At 35.2% G+C, this 24,297-nt stretch overlaps 3 protein-coding genes across 3 annotated transcripts; all 3 read left to right on the top strand.

The window, feature by feature from the left end:
• The first annotated feature begins 12,636 nt into the window (after window positions 1–12,636).
• LOC116178815 lies at window positions 12,637–13,526 on the top strand. Its single transcript, XM_031498435.1, has 4 exons — window positions 12,637–12,799; window positions 12,881–12,997; window positions 13,046–13,221; window positions 13,269–13,526. The coding sequence occupies exons 1-4, from the start codon at window positions 12,715–12,717 to the stop codon at window positions 13,353–13,355; spliced, it is 465 nt and encodes a 154-aa protein (XP_031354295.1). The 5' UTR covers window positions 12,637–12,714; the 3' UTR covers window positions 13,356–13,526.
• Window positions 13,527–17,500: 3,974 nt separating this feature from the next.
• On the top strand, window positions 17,501–18,337 carry LOC116179783. The gene is made up of 4 exons (XM_031499624.1): window positions 17,501–17,631; window positions 17,712–17,828; window positions 17,875–18,050; window positions 18,098–18,337. Exons 1-4 carry the CDS (start codon window positions 17,547–17,549, stop codon window positions 18,182–18,184), a joined length of 465 nt encoding a protein of 154 aa, XP_031355484.1. The 5' UTR covers window positions 17,501–17,546; the 3' UTR covers window positions 18,185–18,337.
• Window positions 18,338–23,089: 4,752 nt separating this feature from the next.
• Window positions 23,090–23,879, top strand: LOC116179837. The gene is made up of 4 exons (XM_031499691.1): window positions 23,090–23,219; window positions 23,300–23,416; window positions 23,463–23,638; window positions 23,686–23,879. Exons 1-4 carry the CDS (start codon window positions 23,135–23,137, stop codon window positions 23,770–23,772), a joined length of 465 nt encoding a protein of 154 aa, XP_031355551.1. The 5' UTR covers window positions 23,090–23,134; the 3' UTR covers window positions 23,773–23,879.
• Window positions 23,880–24,297: the final 418 nt, after the last annotated feature.

The raw sequence follows: 24,297 nt of genomic DNA on the forward strand, positions 1-24,297 counted from the left end.
CGCCATCCTCTTGAAACTTCCAAGTTTTGTTTTTTGTGTGCCGTATGTCGTTGTATTCGCAATGCAAAAATGCTATTCAATATACTGTGTCCATATAAAAAAAATATAAATAAAATGTCTCAACGGTGTCTTGTAAAGCTCAAAAGATGGCAATAAGAATGTGTTTTTTATTTTTCTATATCTGCTCAAATAACATCAGAAAGAAACAAAAACGAAATCGGCAAATTTCGGTTTTTCTGCCATATCTTCGGAAGTAATCGGAATCTTTTGGTTTTCTTTAATTCTTTATCATAAATGTTTAATTGTGCAACTTTTCCCTAATTCACCATCTTAATACCTTCTATGGTTTCGGAGATCTCCACGATAGACATCCTTATCTGGGACATAGTGTTTAATTTTTAATTCAATATTGCAAATTAGTATTGAAAATTACTACATTAAGCGATACGTTGGTTGCATGGCAAACTTTAAAGTTGCGTATATTTAGTTGATTCGGTGTTCAAATAACCAAACTTGTTAGTGTAGCAACTTGATGCAATTTTTCGTTGAAACGTAACTAAAGTATTAAGTAAAATGGCATAAGGAAAAGAATGATTGTTATGGATAAACAAAACGGGATGGATAACGATAATTTAAAGACTGAACGTTTATTCTAAGTTAAATTTCACAATTTTATGCAATTATTTATTGTATAACCGCCGCGATTGTTCTTTTTCTTACTGTTTTGAGATGTGCAGTGTACCACCTAGGTGAATTATTCTTTTTATTTACACATTTTACTGGACATTAAGAGTTCATTAAATGTTGCCATGAAAAGATGTAAAAACTGGCGGGGTTCGGCTGAGTGTACCTATGTCGTAGCATTTTAGTGAAATTCGTTTTTTCACGAAAAGCCTATCCATTTAGTGAAACGCTGATAATTTGACGCGTGGATAAGGCATACTATTTATTGATCTCGAAAATCGTTCAGCCCTAAAAAGTACACTGCCACAAGACTACAACATCTCGTACGAGTACACATCATGCCAGTTTCAGTGGTTCAATTCCTGCGCAAAATTGTCCAGATGTTGCTCTGGTGCTATGCTACACCTCGTGCTACACGTAATTCGTGTACACATGTTTGCTATAGTTTTGTGATTACATTATTGCTGCACGTACTATTTTTTTGTACATACATTGATAAAAATACTATTTGTCTTTCTATTTCTAGATTATACTAAAACATATTTGTATAAGTAAATGACTTAAGGCAATTTATACTAGAGGCTATAACGCATATGAAAATTACCCATAATTATCTTGAAAATACCTAAAAGACACCTAACTCTAAACTCCCGCGTAAATTAACTTAACAGTCTACAAAAACAAAAATTTAATAATAAATAAATATGTAAACTTACTTAATTGTTATCACATGGACTGGTATGCAACATTTACATGTCTTTATATATTATATACAAAAACATTTACATAATTAAATGGCTTAAAGTACGAGGGCTGCCCAGAAAAGTAACAGACGTATTGAAATAAAGAATTAAGAAAGTGTAAGAAACAACTTTTATTATATACATTTGGAAGCTACACTCTTAGGCTATTTTTCAACATAGTCGCCATTCATATTGAGGCTGCACTTATTATAGCGTGGTACAAGTGTTTAGTGTTTTGATTTCAACTTTGTATACATCGGCCGCCTGAGACTTTAACCACTGGTTATCGTCGCCGGCTTGAAGTTCGGCATCACTGCCCATGTGCTGTATTGCGAGCGAGATCTTCATCGCTGGGAAGACGTGGAAGTCGCTTAGCGCTAGATCCGAGCTCTACGGAGGGTGATGCTTTCTCCCATCCAAAATCATCCAAGGGCTGTCCAGTACGGTTGAGTGTGTACGGACGGGCGTTGTCGTGGAACAACAAAATTCCACCTCTTTCCAGCGATGAAGACCTGGCTCGCAACGGAGCAGTTTGATAGGGACGCCGAACTTCATGTCAGCGTTAGCCATTGCAGGTTAAAATCTCAGGCGGCGGATTTATAAAAGTTGGAATCAAAACACTTGTGCCACGCTATGATAAGTGCCTCAATTTGAATGGTGCTTGTGTTGATAAATAGCCCAAGAGTGTAGCTCAAATGTAAATAATAAGAGATTTTCTTTACAAGTTTAAACATTTTTATTTCAAAACTACTTTCTGGATAAACCTCGTATTACGAATAAATTTTGGTCAAATTACATAAAATGTGTGGAAGTAAGAATTATCGCAGTTGTGAAAACGTTAGATATATTTGAATATACCTAAAGTAAATAATGCGATAAAAAAACGTAAGTGGGTGTAAATCGTGCTGTTTGTGCCCGCAAGACTGGAACCATCTCCACCAGTTTGGCCCTATATAAAACAAAGTTTTTTGCTTTTCTTCATATCTATTTACAATGTCTTTAGTAAAACCTTTGTGGTTGCTTGGACTTGTCAGTGCTTTATGCTCTTCCGTTTATACACTAACTCCTTTTCAGGATTGTAAGTTTCGGTGAAAATTTTCTTTTGATCATTTGAGAAGGTTTTCATTCCTAATAAATTTCCACCGTTTGTCTTTTTTAGGTACCGAGGGTACAAAAGGGGTAACTATCAGCAATTTCAATTTGAATGACTGCCAAGGAGACCCTTGTAAAATAGTAAAAGGCACACAGATACCCGTATCTTTGACTTTAACCGCTGGTAAAGTACTCTTGCATTCAAAATCAGATCTAACCTATAACTGTTTTAAGGCAACAGGTTATTGGTGCCAGTGGCGATCTAACTATATCAGCTGACATTAAACTATTTCGGTTTGCTTTCTCCATCCCTCTCGCCCAAGTATGTGATAAGATACAATGTCCCATGGCAGCAGGTACTTCTCAGGATGTTTCACAAACCTTCTCAATATCACAACTTGTTCCATCAGTAATATTCGCACTCACTTCAATATATAAAATTAATCATTCTTTTAGGGCACTTACCAGGTTAAAATTACAATCAAAGATGCCGGAGTAAGTCTCGCGTGCCTACAATTTAACGCTGCCTTATCATTCTGGTAATAGGATCGTGACCGCGCATATCCATCGGGAGGTTAACTAAAAAATAAAATAAAAACAAGAATCTCTCGTTGTAAAAGATAAAATTTATCTATTTTTGTAAAACTTCTAAAGACAAGCAGTGTCGTGTACGCTATTGAATTACACACATAGCAAAAGTATCTTACAACACCACTTTAACCTGCAATACCATACTCGCTTCTGCTGCAAGCTTTTCCAAACATTTCCTTGTCGGGAATTAATGGCGGTGGCTTACTGCGACGATAGTAACCATATAGGTAACAAGAAGCAGCGGGAGATACGACTGGCATAGTGAGCTTTGGCGGAAAATCGCAAATCTAGTGGTTCGAGAAAAGAAATTACAGCGACTATCGCGCTGTCCAGGATACGAAATTTTTCTACGCCTTTGGAGGTAGTTGTAACTCCCAAACCCCCCTCCCATGAGTGCGCCCTTGATAATTTAAACATCTGATGTAATTACTTTCATCGTTTTGTTGCCTAGAATAGATCTTGTTTTGTTTTTTTTTAAATTCATCATAGCCTACTTGATTAAAATATAAATACCGTTGATATAACTGGTATCTTATTTTCAATCTTACTCTATGATAGCTCGTTGAAAAGAAAATTAAAAAATCTATCAAATAATCTAAAAATCCCATATGGCGCCTATTTAACTTTAGGAAGTTGGTAAATGTTCCTCGAATGTAGCCACCTTGAATTTTTTTGACATCAATTCTAAATTAGGCGTATTAAAGACAGCAACTTTTATATACAACTTTTTTTTATATCTCATACTTTCGATGATATAAGACATTATAGGAAATGACCAATTTTAGTTTTTTTGAATTTACGTCGAACCTATTCGACATTTTGAATTTCCACAAGGAAATTTTAAATAAGCATCTCAAACTGCAAAACATTGTCCATTTAACCAATTCTCTATCTTTAATAATAAGAAAGTTATACCCTTGCATCCTTCTCACCCGATCTGGGACACACTGTATATAATTTTAGCTAATCCTTAGATCACTTTATTGCGAGAAAAGTAAAGCTCAACACAAGATTCGTACAATTGTGTACATACGTCAACGACAAAGGCAGTCAGAAACTGGATGTTGTGTGGGTATCGTGAGTGGGGGTTAATAGCCCCCGGGGTTATCACCCCCATTTTAACCCTACTTAGCAGTTAACCATAATTTGCTCGTTTTGCACATGGCGAGGACCTTATAGTCCGCAAATGACGTAGCTGCTTAGCAGCACTGAAAGGACTCAAATTATACCCGTGAGTGCCATAAAAACTTTATCTCAGAGGCAAATGAATGTTGTGGTGCCATGTTGCAACATTCAGAGGGACGGCCATGAAGCATATGTGCTAATTTTCAATTTATTGTTTATCTTGTTGCCAATTTTGTTTTGTTCCGTTTTAATTTTATGGCCACTTTTATTAAAAGGTTGATGTAACTTATTAGGGATAAGAATGCGTTTTAATTGGCAAAAACTGCGTGTTTTCCGCAGAGAATTGGTATTTGAGATAAGATTATTTCGTGTCAAAATTTGATACGTGGCGCTAAAGTGAGACTAAAAACGTAGGCGAGATTGGCTTCTGATGTTGTTACATGTTCAATAATTGGATGAAGATTTTCGAATTTTGGAATTGGAAGATACTAAAATTGGTGTAAGAAGAGGACTTTTTGTCAACTTCGAGGCTGAAGTGTTGTTCGTTGATAGCTTAGAACACCCGCGTTTTGCATTAAGTTTCGTGGCAAGTTTGTTGTTTAAGCGCACACAAAGTGATATTCGGAATTTGGACAAAGTTAGTTGTTTCGTCAAGCACAGTTCATAACGCCTTACCCAAGAAATCAGGAGTCTCATTGAACTTATCCGTCGATTGTTTCGAACAGCCATCGTTTCATCGGTCGTGTTCTAGCCAGCCAGTCTAATTCAATGCAGAAACATTAGTCTTTGTTGTCCCGAAGAGTAGTTAAAGACAAAAAACTGTAGTGAGTCAACATTGTGAGTACGTTAGTTCACTGTCACAATTAATGGTTTTTGCCCGGATTTATGGGATTTTAAAAGTTTTTATTAATTTGTTTAATTATTAACGGACTTGTTTATAGTCCACTTTGTTTGCTAGAATGTTGTAATTAATTTGTGTGTTTAGAATAAATTTTGTCTGTGTTAATTCATGTAAATCGTGTGTTTATTCGATCCCTTTAACGATCCAGATAGACGTATCAAGCCTAATTATGATTAATTTCGTTGATCTGTAGCCAAAGCTTATTTCAGGTGTTTTCAAAGTTTGTTTATGTAACCATTTTCGGAATTTAAAGAATGTGATCGTGGGCATTATTTGCCATAAAATGTGGAATTTGAAGTCGAGATTGGAATTTTTCTTTATTCCTGGATTCCGATGCATCTTGGGAAAATTTTAATAATGGAGCTAGGTAGGTTTAAGCTGTTGCACACAGCCTTATTACTTGCTGGCCGACGTAGGGCATTGCATTTATTTTTGTATGCGGCCCGAATGTTCGGGTCACAACGATATAAATATATGTTATGACATTACGGGTAACGCCGCGTTCTGTTTTTATAGGTATTTCGAACACCAGGTTATCCTAAAAAGTTCTAGGGGCATGTATAAAAAACTTGGGAATCAGAAAGATTTGCGGAGAAGACTTTAAAAAGCACATCAAAAGTCTTAGAAGCGCTGTCAAGGGTCTAAATTCTAAAACGCTCCTGAAATTCTCAAACAGTTATACTCTAAATTTAGAGTCTGTCACAAATTCTTTTTATCCCGACTAAACTCATATGACAGTTTAATATTTGAATTTGGACTTTATCACCTAAATTCAGACATGAATCCAGAACTAAATTGAAAATTTGTAAATGCGGTGTATAATACCTGAAATTTTGAGTTGGCAAGGCTCCACGTGTCGCACACTAAAACAAAGCTAGATCATTATTATACTTTAAAATTATGGATTTTGCAAATGCGAATCTTCAACCGTAAAAGACAATTCGAGGCTCAACAATTGACAGCTTTGAGAACTTTAGAAGTAAGAAGGTTCCAAGCAAGGATCGCAGAACTTTAAAGGCTTTAATTCTATAAAGTACATTTCAAATTTTCTTTGGGGGCGCATCTTCCGAATTTTCGGAAACCACTTCATCAGGATGATTTTTAATTTTGTCACTTAGGATTTATAAGCACATAGCACTTATCCCAGGTCGAGCCTTTGGTGTTCCGCCTGGAGCAATTTATTCCAATAGAGGCGAGATGTTTTGGGTTTGAATTTGCGCGAAGGAGAGACGACTTGGTAGAGAAATTCGAATTTACGTTACGAATATAGTCACATGAATCCAAAAGCGTTTATAAATCTCAATTTCTTGAAGGGGAAGGGGAAAGTTTCTATTGAGCTAGTGTGCCAACGGAGAGAAACTTTCTTCAGGGAAAAATTTTAAGTGTGCAAGATTACCTGGAGGCGAGTTTCACAAGAACAAATTTTCTCAAGCAGATTTACCGAGAAATTGTTTGACAACTTATATTTATCTTTATAGATTATACCTACAAAAACACGTTTACATCATTAAATGGCTTGAAGTATTACGAAAAATTTTGGACAAAATTACACAAAATGTGTGTAAGAATTATCGCAATTGTGAAAACGTTCCATATTTAAATAAGAAGTAAATATTGCAATGAAAAAAAAAACAAAAGTGGTTGTAAATCGTCATGTTTGTGCCCTCAAGACGGTAGCCATCTCCATCAGTTTGGCCCTATATAAAGCAAAGTATTTTAGCGTTTCCTTAAACTTGCAATGTCTGTAGTAAAATCTTTTTGGTTGCTTGCACTTGTCAGTGCTTTATGCTCTTCCGTTTATACGCTAACTCCTTATAAGGATTGTAAGTTTCAGTGAAAATTTTCTTTTGATAATTTGAAAATATTTTCATCCGTAATGAATCTCCACCGTTTGTCACTATCAGCAATTTCAATTTGAATAACTGCCAAGGAGACCCGTGTAAAATAATAAAAGGAGCACAAATCCCCGTATCTTTGACTTTAACCGCTGGTAAGTACTCTTGCATTCAAAATCAAATTTAACCTATAACTCTTTTAGGGCAACAGGTCATTGGTGCCAGTGGCGATACAAGTATATCAGCTGACATTTCAGTACTTTGGTCTTCTTACACTATCCCTCTCGCCCAAGTATGTGATAAGATACAATGTCCCATGGCAGCAGGTAGTTCTCAGCAGGTTTCACAATCCTTCTCAATATCACAATTTGTTCCATCGGTAATATTCCCACTCACTTCAATATATAAAATTAATCATTCTTTTAGGGCACTTACGCGGTTAAAGTTACAATCAAAGATGCCGGAGTAAGTCTCGCGTGTCTACAGTTTAACGCTGCCTTATCAATCTGGTAATAGGTATCGTGGCCGCACATCCATCGGGAGATTAACTAAAAAATAACAAAAACAAAAAGAATCTCTCGTTGTAAATAAAATCTATTACTTTTTTTGTAAAACTTCTAATAAAGACAAACCGTGCCGTCTACGCTATTGAATTTACACACATAGCAAAAAAGGCAGTAGTTTCCAACACCACCTTTACCTGCAATACTATACTCGCTTCTGCTGCATCCTTTCTCAAACATTTCCTCGTCGGGAATTAATGGCGATTACCTACTGCGACGGTAGTTAGTAGGCATAGAGGTAACAAGAAGCAGCGGAAGATACGACTAGCATAGTGAGCTTTGGCGGAAAATCGCAAATCTAGTGGTTTGAGAAAAGAAATTAAAGCGACTATCGCGCTGTCTAAGATACGAATTGCGATTAAAAGATCAAGTGTCTCACTTCTACTTGACCTACTAGTTCAGTGATGGAAAAATAAAAGGGCTTGAGATTCCCTACAGCGGTTAGTTCGTTTGTTCTCATGAAATCTTCTGTTATGTATTTGCACAATTAATACTGATTGCACTGCAGAAGAATAACACGTACTCCAGCAATAGTTTATTCAATACTGACTACATGTAAGTATATTATAATGACCTTGCTGATATCAGTCCATAACAAACCTCCCCATTTAAATTTCTGCCCCATACCTGTCTGGGGGTTTTAATTGTGACCGTCTTCTCAGTACCCTGTCACTTTTCTCGTCATCATCCTCTATAGGAGCTGTGACAAGAAGTGTTATGGACTGATATCAGCAAGGTCATTATAATATACTTACATGTAGTCAGTATTGAATAAACTATTGCTGGAGTACGTGTTATTCTTCTGCAGTGCAATCAGTATTAATTGTGCAAATACATAACAGTGGCGACGAGGATTGTTGGTGCATCGTGTGCTGGACACTGGTTAATTACATAATTAATCAATTATGCCGGACCCAGCAGCAAGTAAGGTTCAAACGGTTGTTCAAAATGTTGGACTGTTGGGCACAGTTGCTGAATTTAATCATGAAAGTAGTGATTTTTCAATTTTTCTGTCGCGATTGGAACCGTTTTTCATCGCAAACGAAATCAGCAGTGACACACGCAAACGTGCGGTGTTGTTAAATTGTTTTGCGGAAAACACTTATAGATTAATTCGAAGTTTGTGTGTTCCGGACCAACCTGAATCAAAAACATATGCCGATTTCATTAAAATATTCAAAAAGCATTTAACTCCAGTGGCGTGCATTATATGCCGCTCGTTACAAATTCTACAGTGCTCGAAAAACTTGAAAAGAAACAGTAGCTGAATGGGCAGCTAGGGTAAGAAGTTTGTCTGCTTCATGTGGATTCGGTACAGAATTAGCAGTAATTCTAACGGATAAGTTTGTAATTGGCTTGGAACCGGGTGTAATTATGGAGCGCCTATTTGAAGAGGATGCTTCCAGTGCTACTTGGGATGATATGATCAAAATAGCACAAAATAAAGAAGCAATTACCAGAGATCAGGTGAATGTTACTGCAGAAGAATAACACGTACTCCAGCAATAGTTTATTCAATACTGACTACATGTAAGTATATTATAATGACCTTGCTGATATCAGTCCATAACATCTTCGTAGCTTCTTCGTAAGGTTGAGTAGGTACCAGCAAAGTAACAATGAAATCAAATAAGGAAATACCGAGTTCTTCAACAATCAAAATGAAATCAATAACATTAATACACAATACAACACCATATACCAAAACTATTTAAAAATTGAACTAAAACCCTAATGAATCCCAACCTAAACAATCCTCATTATTTGATCGCGATCGAAGGTATAGTAAGGATTTAATTTAACATTTAACTTGAATGGCGCATAAGTAAATACCGAAACGTAATGGCAAGGTATGCACGAAGATAAATAGACAACAATCTTACCTTTAATTATTATTGAAGAACCTTCGATTGGAGAAAGCCATCTCCAAACGATTCCTACAACAAATTAGGAATGCAGTATATATGTACCACAAGTCTGAACGTTCGAAATTAACATTGACTTGATTGAAAAACTCGCTTGTGTAATCCCCAAAATTGGAACGTGTCCTGAACTCCAAATTAGAACTCGGAAGGAGACAAAAATATCTTATAGTAATTGAAAATAAAACAACACTCAATCAAGGATTGGAAAACGGATTAGAATTACAGGCTAAACTACTCACAATCTTGTCCTTGAAAAATTAACCAACAATAAGAATAATTAAATTGTTAAAATGATTATGATTGAAATGTTCCTGAAAGAGGAATTACCCCTAATTAATTAATTACTCTTAATATGATCGACCCATTCACCTAATTCCTTATCATTATTCCCGGGCATATGTTAACCTTGCCCTTGTGTACTCTTTCCACAAGATACCCGCTGCCTGATTGCCAAGTCGGTTAATAAAGAATCAATCTTGATTTCAAGCGTGAGTTGAACTTGAGATTGCACTCGTAATTAAAATTGAACATGGAGTTAAAACTAGACAAAAAACACGTAATTTTATCCAGGCCCAACCTTTAAATCTCAAAGTGACCCCCCATATGTGATACGTCGTTGGAAAGCGAGTTGGAAAACTCTGAATAAATGCTTTCCAACAACATAAACTAATATGATACCTACATTTAAAATCTGTCGTATTTAAAACGCAACCGGCGAACATAGACGAACTAAGACAGAATAATTCAAGAATGTCGAAATATTGCAAAACCAACATTTGAAAAGGTTTGGAAATAGTTTGAGAATAGATTATACTACTGCTTTAATATAAATTACGGAAACCATTTTGAACATTTATTGAAATAAAAGCCAACTTTAGAAAATGTATCATATTAGTTTATTTTTTGATTTTGATCACTGATCGGGTTTGTCATATTGTTTTATTATCAAAAGAAGTGGTCAAATACGGATTTTCAAAAAGATCGGATGAATTTTACTTAGTAACTAATAACCAATTGATAATATTCGGGATTGCTTTTTTACATTTTTCCGTAAAAAACAATAGCATTTGAAAATGAACGTTTCATACCAACTGTATCTTATAGAAAATTCAATTCCAAACCAATTAATTTCTCTTCATTTTTTCCCTTAGAGCAATAGTTAACGAGATAATTGAAGTCAAATGCGAAAAGAAACGATATTTTGCCATTTTTCGTCGTTTTTTGTTTATACATAACAATATATTCCGGGAGTTTTCGCCTAGGGGGACTATGATTTTCGGATTTAGCCGACCTTTTTACATAGAATACACTGGATTTCGTTGAGTGAAATGACAACACCCAGCCCAATCTGCCCAAACTGTAATTTGACTGGTCTAAGTACTTATGAATATTGACACAATAAATGCGATCGCGTGGCGTTTGACGTCACTTTCATTCGTCCAATAGTGAAGCCTTTCGCAAATTTCAATTTCATTTGCTTATTTTTCACTTTTGAATTTACATTTTTTGCAATTAAAAAGAAACTAAATAAGAAACTAATGGTTTAAGTATAATGTCAGGACAATAAATATTCGCGGGAGAAAGAATCAAGTAAATTTAAACCACATGCATATTCCCTATTAACAATATTAATTAAACTCTTCAAGATCGGTTTTTTCATTAAGAGAAGCATGTACTGAACAATCGATGTTTTCAGGGCAACACGCAAGGAGTTGCTAAACGTCACTGTCAACCGTCAAAACGCCAGTGTAACACTAATCATTGTGCATGCTTCAAGGAAAAACATCTATGTAGTAGTAAGTGCCAATCTAGTAATCCTTGCTAAATAAATGAATTATATTATTACGAATATAAATAATTATTATTTATAATTTTGTGTTACCAGAAAGATGTTTTTATTTGACGCAGGTTAACTTACCCCGAATTTTCCGTACCCATTATTAATAACCTTTTTTTTGTTAAAAACGCATAAAAACTAATGACTACATTTTGTTATTACTAGAATTTATGTTTTGTTAGTTTTATAAGAAGTTTGCGTTCTTTTTAATACCTAAAATAATAATCAAAGTGGATCGATCATTTCCATTTGCCCAAAATGGGCTTACGCAAATGGTATTTGACTGGTAGCCATTTGACTGGTCAAATACCATTTACCTAGTCGAATGGCATTTAAAAACTAAAAAGTACCTTTTGCTCAGGTAGATAGCATTTGCCCGGGAAAATGCCATATGCCTGAAATAACTATTTGCCTACGACATATACATCATTCTGTTTTTTTGGTTAATTCCCGCGCAAAATTGTGCAGATATGGCCCTGATGTACATCTTACGCAAGTTTTTAGCGCATTTTTGAAAAAAATACGCTATTATATTCGTTATGGCTGGCAGGCCGGCTGTCCGCGTGAGATCTCCACAACTACAATAGCTAGAGAATTCAAAATTTCACTAAAAGCTTTCTGCTATAGTGTAGATGTGCAGGCACTAGTTTATTTTAAGTTAGATTACTTGTGAGATCGATAATTGAAGAAAATAATTTCGATATGGGTTTCGGAGGTGCTATAATTTTACCGTTAGATAGCGCTACCAGTATAAAAACATTATTTACTTTCTGATTTGTTTTACAAAATGAAGACGTACCTACCGTCAATTGAAATTAAATAAAATTAATTATTTAACGCAGCCAAAATTACTTTTGAGGTCGATAATTTTAAACTTCGCTAATAAAATACTGACCTGCATTACCAAAAATGCGCTTTAATCATGCATATGCTGATTTACAGCTTGTTTTTATTTGTTTGCAAATTTGTCCTTTTAGCAATGCGGAAAGTAGCTTGCACCCCAAGATAAACCGCTACACGTATTTCATGTACAGATGTTTGGTATAGTTAGCAGATTGCACGTGCTGTTTTTTTATGTATGATGAAATTTATGGCGTTACTTAACTGAGATTGCAAACAATGGTTGACAACTTATATTTGTCTTTATAGATTATACCTACCAAAATATGTTTACATAATTAAATGGCTTGAGATGTTACGAGAAATTTTGTAAAAATTACATAAAATGTGTATAAGTAAGAATTATCGCAATTGTGCAAACGTTCCATATATTTGAATAAAAAGCAAATATTGCAATGAAAAAAAAGCAAAAGTGGTTGTAAATCGTAATGTTTGTGGCCTCAAGACGGTAGCCATCTCTACCTGTTTGGCCCTATATAAAGCAAAGTTTTTTTAGCTTTTCTTTATACCTACTTACAATGTCTTTAGTGAAATCTTTTTGGTTGCTTGCACTTGTCAGTGCTTTATGCTCTTCCGTTTATACGCTAACTCCTTATAAGGATTGTAAGTTTCAGTGAAAATTTTCTTTTGATAATTTGAAAATATTTTCATCCGTAATGAATCTCCACCGTTTGTCTTTTTTAGGTACCGAGGGTACAAAAGGGGTCACTATCAGCAATTTCAATTTGAATAACTGCCAAGGAGACCCTTGTAAAATAATAAAAGGAGCGCAAATACCCGTATCTTTGACTTTAACCGCTGGTAAGTACTCTTGCATTCAAAATCAAATCTAACCTATAACTCTTTTAGGGCAACAGGTCATTGGTGCCACTTCCGATACAACTATATCAGCTGACATTTCACTACTTTGGTCTTCTTACAATATCCCTCTCGCCCAAGTATGTGATAAGATACAATGTCCCATGGCACCAGGTAGTTCTCAGGATGTTTCACAAACCTTCTCAATATCACGACTTGTTCCATCGGTAATATTCGAACTTACTTCAAAACATAAAATTAATTATTCTTTTAGGGCACTTACGCGGTTAAAGTTACAATCAAAGATGCCGGAGTAAGTCTCGCGTGTCTACAGTTTAACGCTGCCTTAGCATTCTGGTAATAGGTATCGTGGCCGCACATCCATCGGGAGGTTAACTAAAAAATAACAAAAACAAGAAGAATCTCTCGTTGTAAAAGATAAAATCTATTACCTTTTTTGTAAAACTTCTAATAAAGACAAACCGTGGCCTGTACGCTATTGAATTTACACACATAGCAAAAAAGGCAGGTATTTTCCAACACCACCTTAACCTGCAATACTATACTCGCTTCTGCTGCATGCTTTCTCAAACAATTCCTCGTCTGAAATTAATGGCGGTGACCTACTGCGACGGTAGAAGGCATAGAGGTAACAAGAAGCAGCGGAAGATACGACTGGCATAGTGAGCTTTGGCGAAAAATTGAAAATCTAGAGGTTCGAGAACAAAAATTAAAGCGACTATCGCGCTGTCTCTTGCGATCAAAAGATAAAACGTACGTAGCTTCTTCGTAAGGTTGAGCACCACCCCACTCTCTTGAAAAACTTAGCTCTCCTCTCCATGTACATAATTGAGAAGACACCAACAAAGTAACAATGAAATCAAATAAGTATATACTGGGTTCTTCAACAATCAAACTCAATTCAATAACTTAATTTCCCTTCACTATTTCTCCGACAACACAAATAAAAATTCCCATATAAAAACTATTTCAAAATTGAACTGAAACCATAATGGATCCCAACCTAAATCATCCCCGTTATTCGATCGCGATCGAAGACATAGTAGAGATTTGATTTTCCCTCAACTTTTAACTTGAATGACGCGAAAATAAATAAACGTAACGACAAGGTATGCACAAAGATAAATGGATCTTATTAGAGTAAGACGCCAGGCGACGCCACCGGCCACTTGCCTTCAATTATTATTGATTAACCTTCGATTGGAGAGGGCTCAGTCCAAACGATTCCTAAAACAATTACGAAAGCATTATGTGAACACCAAGCAGAGCTGGGCAGAATACTTTCAAAAAGTATTTGAATACTAAATACTTTTACGTCCAGCACAAGCGAATACTAGATACAGATACATTGAAAAGTATTTAAATACTTAAAAAAATAAGTATTCAAATACTTTAGAATGTATTCAAATACTTTCAAAAGTATTTCATTATCTTACTTTGAAAAGTATTCGAATACAGTAAAAAGTATTCAAATACTTGTCACTCAAATACATTAAAAATTTAAAATCGTATACTAGATAAAAGGCTTAATACTACTTAAAAAATCAAGTTATACTTTGTATGGGGTTACCTTTTTTTATATTTCTATTGTTTATACAAATTTAAGGGGAGTAAAAGCGTATTATTATATAGGAGGTACCTACCAGGACCTTTCTTATACCAGTTATATCCTTAAGAATACGTGTACCAATTTTCAAAGCGATCGTACGTCGTGCACATGATACGTACCTACGCCTTTCTGAAATTAATCCTAGCGATTTTGGAACAGATCCATTTTTGATCATCCGTTGGTCCGTGTGCATGATAACTTGTTTAGAAACGTGCGATCGCTTTGAAAATTGGTACATATGGTCTTAAGGATATAAGAAAGGACCCGTAGAATCCATAATTTCAAACAGTTCCAAGATTAGGCTACTAGTTCAAAAGTTACAGCCCTTTGAATTTTCTTTCGAAATTGGTTTCTAGTCCATAACTTTTGATTGAGAAGTCCGATCGAAAAAGTACGAATTGTTTTGGACTCTACGCGTCAAAATTAATAAGAAAAAGTGTTTTCCCGAGAAATTTTGGTGCAGTCGATTTTTGATAAAAAAGGAAGGTTATACACTGCCCTTTTTTTTGCCCCGAAAAAAAAATTGTCTCAGATCGACCGCGAAAAAAATGTTCTTATAGAATGTGGCCTATGGATTCCATAATTTCAAACAGTTCCAAGATTGGGCTATTCAAATACTTTGCGAAGTATTCGAATACTAAATATTTGTGAATGTATTTGAGTTACAAATACAAATACTGCTTCCATAAAAGTATTTAATTAAAAAGTATTTGAATACTTTAATGGGTTTGAGTACTAAAAAGTATTTACAAAATCGAATACTGCCCCGCTCTGACACCAAGTCTACACGCTCGACTTTAATGTTTGACTTGACTGGAAAACTCGCTTGTGTAATCCCCAACATCGAAGCGTATCTTGAATGCCAAATTAGTAGGAGACTATAATGTCCAATAGTAGATACTACAATAGGGAATATGCATGTATTTTTTAAATTTTTTAATCGCTTTTTTACATCTTTCTAATATAGTAAAACGTATAAACACTGTTAGAACAATTCAATTTAACTTAAATATTTAAAACGTTGACTTTATTCGATGTGTTTGACGTCACAAGCCACGACCAGTATATGTTTAGTGTTTTAGTGTTGAGTTATTTATACAGATTTTCAATTGTAATAGCTATTCAGACCATGGAAAAAGCTAAAAAACCATTTTATAGGTATTGTCTTGGACAAAAGTGCAAAAACACTATTAAAAATATTCCCGATAAAGTGTTTTTTTCAGTTCCAAGAGGACGACTTCCAGAGCGTTCTCAATTTTTGTACGGTTAGTGAACCCTAAAACAAACTTTTTGATTCTTGCAAATCGACGGACTGTGCAATCTTTTTTTACAAAATCCAAAGAATTTTGTTAGTTAATAAATGGAATAATTTCCAAAATATCACAAAAAATGTTAATCTATATTAGGCGAATGGAAAGCTCTTGAAAGGCCCTACATGAAAAAAAAATACGTCCAAATCCCAGTTCACGAGAAATCGGCTTTTGCCTTTTGACTTCGGACTATATTTCGGGAGTTATTCAATTTGTTAGTTAACTAAAAAAAATTCCACAGTCCTACAATTTGCAAGAATCATGGAGACAATTTTTGGAAATGGTTGTGTTAGGATTCCACCATCATGAACGTTTAATACCAACTGTATCTTATGGAAAATTCAATTCTAAACAAATTCATTTCTCTTCATTTTTTCCCTTAGAGCAACATTTTGCCACTTTTTCTTCGTTTTTTGTTTATACATAACAATATATTCCGAGAGTTTTCGGCTAGGGAGACTATGAATTTCGGATTCAGCGGACCCTTTTTCATACAACACACTTGATTTCGTTGAGTGAAATGACAACACCCAGCCCAATCTGCCCAAACTGTAATTTGACTTTGGTGTTTCACTTGCAGTAATTTATTCCGATAGAGGCGGGTAGATGTCTTAGGCCCGAATTTGCGCGAAGGCGAGTTTCCTTGGGGAGAAATTTAGGTTGCCATTAATTAAAAAGAGTTTTTAAATCTCAATTCCATGTGAGGCGGAAGGGGAAATGTTTCTATTGAGCTAATATGCCAAGGAGGACAAATTTTCTTTGGGGGAAAAATATTAAGTGCGCGAGATTACCTACCTGGAAACGAGTTTTCACATTAGCAAACTTTCTCAAACATATTTTACCGAGGAATTGCCGGAAATGTTTTCGAGCAGAAACAACGAAATGGTTTTTGAATCTTCATGACCACAAGTCATTGCACAAGCTCTTCTAAATAATGAAAAAGCGTCCAATTTGTTGGTTACTATTTTGAGATGTTCTGTGTACCACCTAGGCGTCCTAGGCGTATTATTCTTTGTATGTTTATTTACATATTTGATTGGACATTGTTCAGTAAATTTTGCCATGAAAAGGTGTAAAAAAAAGTGGTCAAAAGCATCATCATCCCGTTTCTGTGGTTTAATTCCTGCGCAAAATTGTGCAGATAGGGCCCTGACATACATCTTACGTAAGGTTGTTTGTCCTTTTAGGAATGCGGAAAGTAACTTGCACCCCAACATAATCTGTTACATTCTTGTACAGATGTTTGGTATAGTTGGAAGATGCACGTGCTGTTTTTTATGTATGATGAAATGTATTACCTTGCTTAATTGTTATTGCAAACAATGGTTCGCAACTTATATTTGTCTTTATAGATTATACCTATACAAAAACATGTTTACATCATTAAATGGCTTGAATACGAGAAATGTTGAAAAAAATTACATAAAATGTGTATAAGTAAGGATTATCGCAGTTGTGAAAACGTTCCATATTTAAATAAAAAGTAAATATTGCAATGAAAAAAACCATAAGTGGTTGTAAATCGTAATGTTTGTGCGCTCAAGACTGTAGCCATCTCCACCAGTTTGGCCCTATATAAAGCAAAGTTTTTGAACGTTTCCTTAAACTTGCAATGTCTGTAGTAAAATCTTTTTGGTTGCTTGCACTTATCAGTGCTTTATGCTCTTCCGTTTTTACGCTAACTCCTTATACGGATTGTAAGTTTCAGTGAAAATTTTCTTTTGATAATTTGAAAATGTTTTCATCCGTAATGAATCTCCACCGTTTGTTTTTTTAGGTACCGAGGGTACAAAAGGGGTCACTATCAGCAATTTCAATTTGAATAACTGCCAAGGAGACCCGTGTAAAATAATAAAAGGAGCACAAATCCCCGTATCTTTGACTTTAACCGCTGGTAAGTACTCTTTCATTTAAAATCAAATCTAACTTATAACTCTTAGGGCAACAGGTGATTGGTGCCAGTGCCGATACAACTATATCAGCTGATATTAGTCTAATGTGGTCTTCTTTCTCCATCCCTCTCGCCCAAGTATGTGATAAGATACAATGTCCCATGGCACCAGGTAGTTCTCAGGATGTTTCACAAACCTTCTCAATATCACGACTTGTTCCATCGGTAATATTCGAACTTACTTCAAAACATAAAATTAATTATTCTTTTAGGGCACTTACGCGGTTAAAGTTACAATCAAAGATGCCGGAGTAAGCCTGGCTTGTCTACAATTTAACGCTGCCTTAGTATTCTGGTAATAGGTAACGTGGCCGCACATCCATCGGGAGGTTAACTAAAAAATAACAAAAACAAAAAGAATCTCTCGTTGTAACAGATAAAATCTATTACCTTTTTTGTAAAACTTCTAATAAAGACAAACGGTGTCCTGTACGCTATTGAATTTACACGCACATAGCAAAAAAGGCAGGTATTTTCCAACACCACCTTAACCTGCAATACTATACTCGCTTCTGCTGCATGCTTTCTCAAACATTTCCTCGTCTGAAATTAATGGCGGTGACCTACTACGACGCGACGGTAGTAGGCATAGAGGTAACAAGAAGCAGCGGAAGATACGACTGGCATAGTGAGCTTTGGCGGAAAATTGAAAATCTAGAGGTTCGAGAACAAAAATTAAAGCGACTATCGCGCTGTCTCTTGCGATCAAAAGATAAAACCTACGTAGCTTCTTCGTAAGGTTGAGCACCACCCCACTCCCTTGAAAAACTTAGCTCTCCTCTCCCTGTACATAACTGGGAGGACACCAGCAAAGTAACAATGAAATCAAATAAGTATATACTGGGTTCTTCAACAATAAAACTCAATTCAATAACTTAATTTCCCTTCACTATTTCTCCGACAACACAAATAAAAATTCCCATATAAAAACTATTTCAAAATTGAACTGAAACCATAATGGATCCCAACCTAAATCATCCCCGTTATTCGATCGCGATCGAAGACATAGTAGAGATTTGATTTTCCCTCAACTTTTAACTTGAATGACGCGAAAATAAATAAACGGAACGACAAGGTATGCACAAAGATAAATGGATCTTATTAGAGTAAGACGCCAGGCGACGCCACCGGCCACTTGCCTTCAATTATTATTGATTAACCTTCGATTGGAGAGGGCTCAGTCCAAACGATTCCTAAAACAATTACGAAAGCAATATGTGAACACCGAGCAGAGCTGGGCAGATACTTTCAAAAAGTATTTGAATACTAAATAAAAAATACTTTACACAAATCGAAGGTATTTGAATACTTTTACGTCCAGCACAAGCGAATAATAGATACAGATGCATTGAAAAGTATTCAAATACTTTAAAAAACAAGTATTGAAATACTTTAGAGTGTATTCGAATACTTTCAAAAGTATTCCAGCACTTTCAAAAGTATTCGAATACATTGAAAAGTATTCAAATACTTGTCACTCAAATACATATTAAAAATTTAAAATAGTATACTAGATAAAAGGCTTAATACTACTTAAAAAATCAAGTTATACTTTGTATGGGGTTACCTTTTTTTATATTTCTATTGTTATATACAAATTTAAGGGGAGTAAAAGCGTATTATTATTATATTATTATATAGGAGGTACCTACCAGGACCTTTCTTATACCAGTTATATCCTTAAGAATACGTGTACCAATTTTCAAAGCGATCGTACGTCGTGCACATGATACGTACGCCTTTCTGAAATTAATCCTAGCGATTTTGGAACAGATCCATTTTTGATCATCCGTTGGTCCGTGTGCATGATAACTTGTTTAGAAACGTGCGATCGCTTTGAAAATTGGTACATATGGTCTTAAGGATATAAGAAAGGACCCATAGAATCCATAATTTCAAACAGTTCCAAGATTGGGCTACTAGTTCAAAAGTTACAGCCCTTTGAATTTTCTTTCGAAATTGGTTTCTAGTCCATAACTTTTGATTGAGAAGTCCGATCGAAAATGTACGAATTGTTTTGGACTCTACGCATCAAAATTAATAACAAAAAGTGTTTTCCCGAGAAATTTTGGTGCAGTCGATTTTTGGTAAAAAAGGAAGGTTCACTGCCTTTTTTTGAGGCCCGCAAAAAAAATTGTCTCAGATCTACCCGGAAAAAAAATTTTCTTATAGAATGTGGCCTGTAGTATCCATAATTTCAAACAGTTCCAAGATTGGGCTACTAGTTCAAAAGTTACAGCCCTTTTAATTTCCTTTCGAAATTGGTTTCTAGTCTATAACTATTGATTGAGAAGTCTGATCGAAAAAGTACGAATTGTTTTGGATTCTACGCACCAAAATTAATAAGAAAATGTGTTTTCCCGAGGAATTTTTGTGCAGTCGATTTTTGGTAAAAAAGGAAAGTTATACACTGCCTTTTTTTTGCCCCGAAAAAAAGTTGTCTCAGATCGACCGGGAAAAAAATTTTCTTATAGAATGTGGCCTGTGGATTCCATAATTTCAAACAGTTCCAAGATCGGGCTATTCAAATACTTTGCGAAGTATTCGAATACTAAATATTTGTGAAAGTATTTGAGTTACAAATACAAATAAAATACTGCTTCCATAAAAGTATTTAATTACAAAGTATTTGAATACTTCAAAGGGTTTGAGTACTAAAAAGTATTTACAAAATCAAATACTGCTCAGCTCTGACACCAAGTCTACACGCTCGACTTTAATGTTTGACTTGACTGGAACACTGGCTTGTGTAATCCCCAACATCGAAGCGTATCTTGAATGCCAAATTAGTACTTTGTAGGAGACTAAAATGTCCAATAGTAGATACTACAATAGGGAATATGCATGTATTTTTAAATTTTTTAATCGCTTTTTTACAATTTTCTAATATAGTAAAAAGTATAAACACTGTTAGAACAATTCAATTTAACTTAAATATTTAAAACGTTGACTTAATTCGATGTGTTTGACGTCACAAGCCACGACCAGTATTTGTTTAGTGTTGAGCTATTTATACAGTTTTCAGTTGTAATAGCTATTCAGACCATGGATAAAGGTAAAAAACCATTTTATAAGTATTGTCTTGTACAAAAGTGCAAAAACACTATTAAAAATATTCCCGATAAAGTGTTTTTTTCAGTTCCAAGAGGACGACTTCCAGAGCGTTCTCAATTGTTGTACGGTTAGTGAACCCTAAAACAAACTTTTTGATTCTGGCAAATCGACGGACTGTGCAATCTTTTTTTTACAAAATCCAAAGAATTTTCTTAGTTAACAAATGGAATAATTTCCAAACAATCACAAAAAATGTAAATCTATAAGTAGTAGGCGAATGGAAAGCTCTTGAAAAGCCCTACACGTAAAAAAAATACGTCCAAATCCCAGTTCACGAGAAATCGGCTTTTGTTTTTTGACTTCGGACTTGTTTTCGACAAGACCAAGAATGATTTTGCAAATCGGGTCGCATCGAACGATTCTTCAAAGCGTGAACCTTTTAATGCTTCTATTTTACCAAAATGTATGATTTTTATTAATCAAAGCGGCAAGGGTCTTTTATAGAGTTACCTTCCTTGTTATATTTCGGGGGAGTTATTCAATTTGTTAGTTAACTAAAAAAAATTCCACAGTCCATCAATTTGCAAGAATCATGGAGACAATTTTTGGAAATGGTTGTGTTAGGATTCCACCATCTGTAAACAAATTTAGAACGCTCTGGAGTCACCCAGTTTGAAAGACTAAGCATCGTTTTGTAAATTTGATTATTTATTTGTGCAATAACTATAAAATCTAGGGTGATCGGGTTAGTCATATTGTTTTGTGATCAAAAGAAGTGATCAAATGCGGATTTCCAAAAATATCGGATGAATTTTATTTTGTAATAACCAATTGATCAACTTCGGGATTGCTTTTTTATATTTTTCCATAAAAAACAATAACATTTGAAAATGAACGGTTAATACCAACTGTATCTTATAGAAAATTCAATTCTAAACAAATTCATTTCTCTTCATTTTTTCCCTTAGAGCAACATTTTGCCACTTTTTCTTCGTTTTTTGTTTATACATAACAATATATTCCGAGAGTTTTCGGCTAGGGAGGCTATGATTTTCGGATTCAGCGGACCTTTTTACATACAATACACTTGATTTCGTTGAGTGAAATGACAACACCCAGCCCAATCTGCCCAAACTGTAATTTGACTTTGGTGTTTCACTTGCAGTAATTTATTCCGATAGAGGCGGGTAGATGTCTTAGGCCCGAATTTGCGCGAAGACGAGTTTCCTTGGGGAGAAATTTAGGTTGCCATTAATTAAAAAGAGTTTTTAAATCTCAATTCCATGTGAGGCGGAAGGGGAAATGTTTCTATTGAGCTAAAATGCCAAGGAGGACAAATTTTCTGTGGGGGAAAAATATTAAGTGCGCGAAATTACCTGGAAACGAGTTTTCACATTAGCAAACTTTCTCAAGCATATTTTCCGAGAAATTGCCGGAAATGTTTTCGAGCAGAAATAACGAAATGGTTTTTGAATCTTCATGACCACAAGTCATTGCACAAGCTCTTCTAAATAATGAAAAAGCGTCCAATTTGCTGGTTACTATTTTGAGATGTTCTGTGTACCACCTAGGCGTCCTAGGCGTATTATTCTTTGTATGTTTATTTACATATTTGATTGGACATTGTTCAGTAAATTTTGCCATGAAAAGGTGTAAAAAAAGTGGTCAAAAGCATCATCATCCCGTTTCTGTGGTTTAATTCCTGCGCAAAATTGTGCAGATAGGGCCCTGACATAGGTACATCTTACGTAAGGTTGTTTGTCCTTTTAGCAATGCGGAAAGTAACTTGCACCCCAACATAATCTGTTACATTCTTGTACAGATGTTTGGTATAGTTGGAAGATGCACGTGCTGTTTTTTATGTATGATGAAATGTATTACCTTACTTAATTGTTATTGCAAACAATGGTTCGCAACTTATATTTGTCTTTATAGATTATACCTATACAAAAACATGTTTACATCATTAAATGGCTTGAATACGAGAAATGTTGAAAAAAATTACATAAAATGTGTATAAGTAAGGATTATCGCAGTTGTGAAAACGTTCCATATTTAAATAAAAAGTAAATATTGCAATGAAAAAAACCATAAGTGGTTGTAAATCGTAATGTTTGTGCGCTAAAGACTGTAGCCATCTCCACCAGTTTGGCCCTATATAAAGCAAAGTTTTTGAACGTTTCCTTAAACTTGCAATGTCTGTAGTAAAATCTTTTTGGTTGCTTGCACTTATCAGTGCTTTATGCTCTTCCGTTTTTACGCTAACTCCTTATACGGATTGTAAGTTTCAGTGAAAATTTTCTTTTGATAATTTGAAAATGTTTTCATCCGTAATGAATCTCCACCGTTTGTTTTTTTAGGTACCGAGGGTACAAAAGGGGTCACTATCAGCAATTTCAATTTGAATAACTGCCAAGGAGACCCGTGTAAAATAATAAAAGGAGCACAAATCCCCGTATCTTTGACTTTAACCGCTGGTAAGTACTCTTTCATTTAAAATCAAATCTAACTTATAACTCTTAGGGCAACAGGTGATTGGTGCCAGTGCCGATACAACTATATCAGCTGATATTAGTCTAATGTGGTCTTCTTTCTCCATCCCTCTCGCCCAAGTATGTGATAAGATACAATGTCCCATGGCACCAGGTAGTTCTCAGGATGTTTCACAAACCTTCTCAATATCACGACTTGTTCCATCGGTAACATTCGAACTCACTTCAATATATAAAATTAATCATTCTTTTAGGGCACTTACGCGGTTAAAGTTACAATCAAAGATGCCGGAGTAAGCCTCGCTTGTCTACAATTTAACGCTGCCTTAGTATTCTGGTAATCGGTATCGTGGCCGCACATCCATCGGGAGGTTAACAAAAACAAAAAGAATCTCTTGTTGTAAATAAAATCTATTACTTTTTTGTAAAACTTCTAATAAAGACTAACCGTGTCGTGTATGGTATTGAATTACACGCATAGCAAAAAAAGACAGGTATTTTCCAACACCACCTTAACCTGGAATACTATACTCGCTTCTGCTGCATGCCTTCTCAAGAATTTCCCCGTCGGGAATTAATGGGGGGGGGGGGGGCAACTGCGAGGGTGGTAAGGTAAGTGGTAAGCATAGGTAGAGGTAACAAAAAGCGGAAGATACGACTGGCATAGTGAGCTTTGGTGGAAAATCGTAAATCTAGCGATAAACTGTCTAAGATACGATTTGCGATCAAAAGATCAAGTGTCTCCCGCCTACTTGGGTCCGTGAAGTTGGAACTATCCATTCAACAAAATTTCAGAACATTATTATGTGCTAACGTTGACCCGGTTGTTGCTACCCACTAGCTCAGTGAGGGAAAAAAAGGGCTTG

Source organism: Photinus pyralis, unplaced genomic scaffold, assembly GCF_008802855.1.
Source record: "Photinus pyralis isolate 1611_PpyrPB1 unplaced genomic scaffold, Ppyr1.3 Ppyr1.4_LG8, whole genome shotgun sequence".
Taxonomy (NCBI): domain Eukaryota; kingdom Metazoa; phylum Arthropoda; class Insecta; order Coleoptera; family Lampyridae; genus Photinus; species Photinus pyralis.

Excerpts from the sequence above, each read along its gene's own strand:
- LOC116178815 (XM_031498435.1), top strand. The coding sequence starts at position 12,715 with ATGTCTTTAGTGAAATCTTTTTGGTTGCTTGCACTTGTCAGTGCTTTA. Across the intron at positions 12,800-12,880 it reads GCTAACTCCTTATAAGGATT|GTACCGAGGGTACAAAAGGG; the intron begins GTAAGTTTCAGT and ends TGTCTTTTTTAG. Across the intron at positions 12,998-13,045 it reads ATCTTTGACTTTAACCGCTG|GGCAACAGGTCATTGGTGCC; the intron begins GTAAGTACTCTT and ends TAACTCTTTTAG.
- LOC116179783 (XM_031499624.1), top strand. The coding sequence starts at position 17,547 with ATGTCTGTAGTAAAATCTTTTTGGTTGCTTGCACTTATCAGTGCTTTA. Across the intron at positions 17,632-17,711 it reads GCTAACTCCTTATACGGATT|GTACCGAGGGTACAAAAGGG; the intron begins GTAAGTTTCAGT and ends TTGTTTTTTTAG. Across the intron at positions 18,051-18,097 it reads TATCACGACTTGTTCCATCG|GGCACTTACGCGGTTAAAGT; the intron begins GTAATATTCGAA and ends TTATTCTTTTAG.
- LOC116179837 (XM_031499691.1), top strand. The coding sequence starts at position 23,135 with ATGTCTGTAGTAAAATCTTTTTGGTTGCTTGCACTTATCAGTGCTTTA. Across the intron at positions 23,417-23,462 it reads ATCTTTGACTTTAACCGCTG|GGCAACAGGTGATTGGTGCC; the intron begins GTAAGTACTCTT and ends TATAACTCTTAG. Across the intron at positions 23,639-23,685 it reads TATCACGACTTGTTCCATCG|GGCACTTACGCGGTTAAAGT; the intron begins GTAACATTCGAA and ends TCATTCTTTTAG.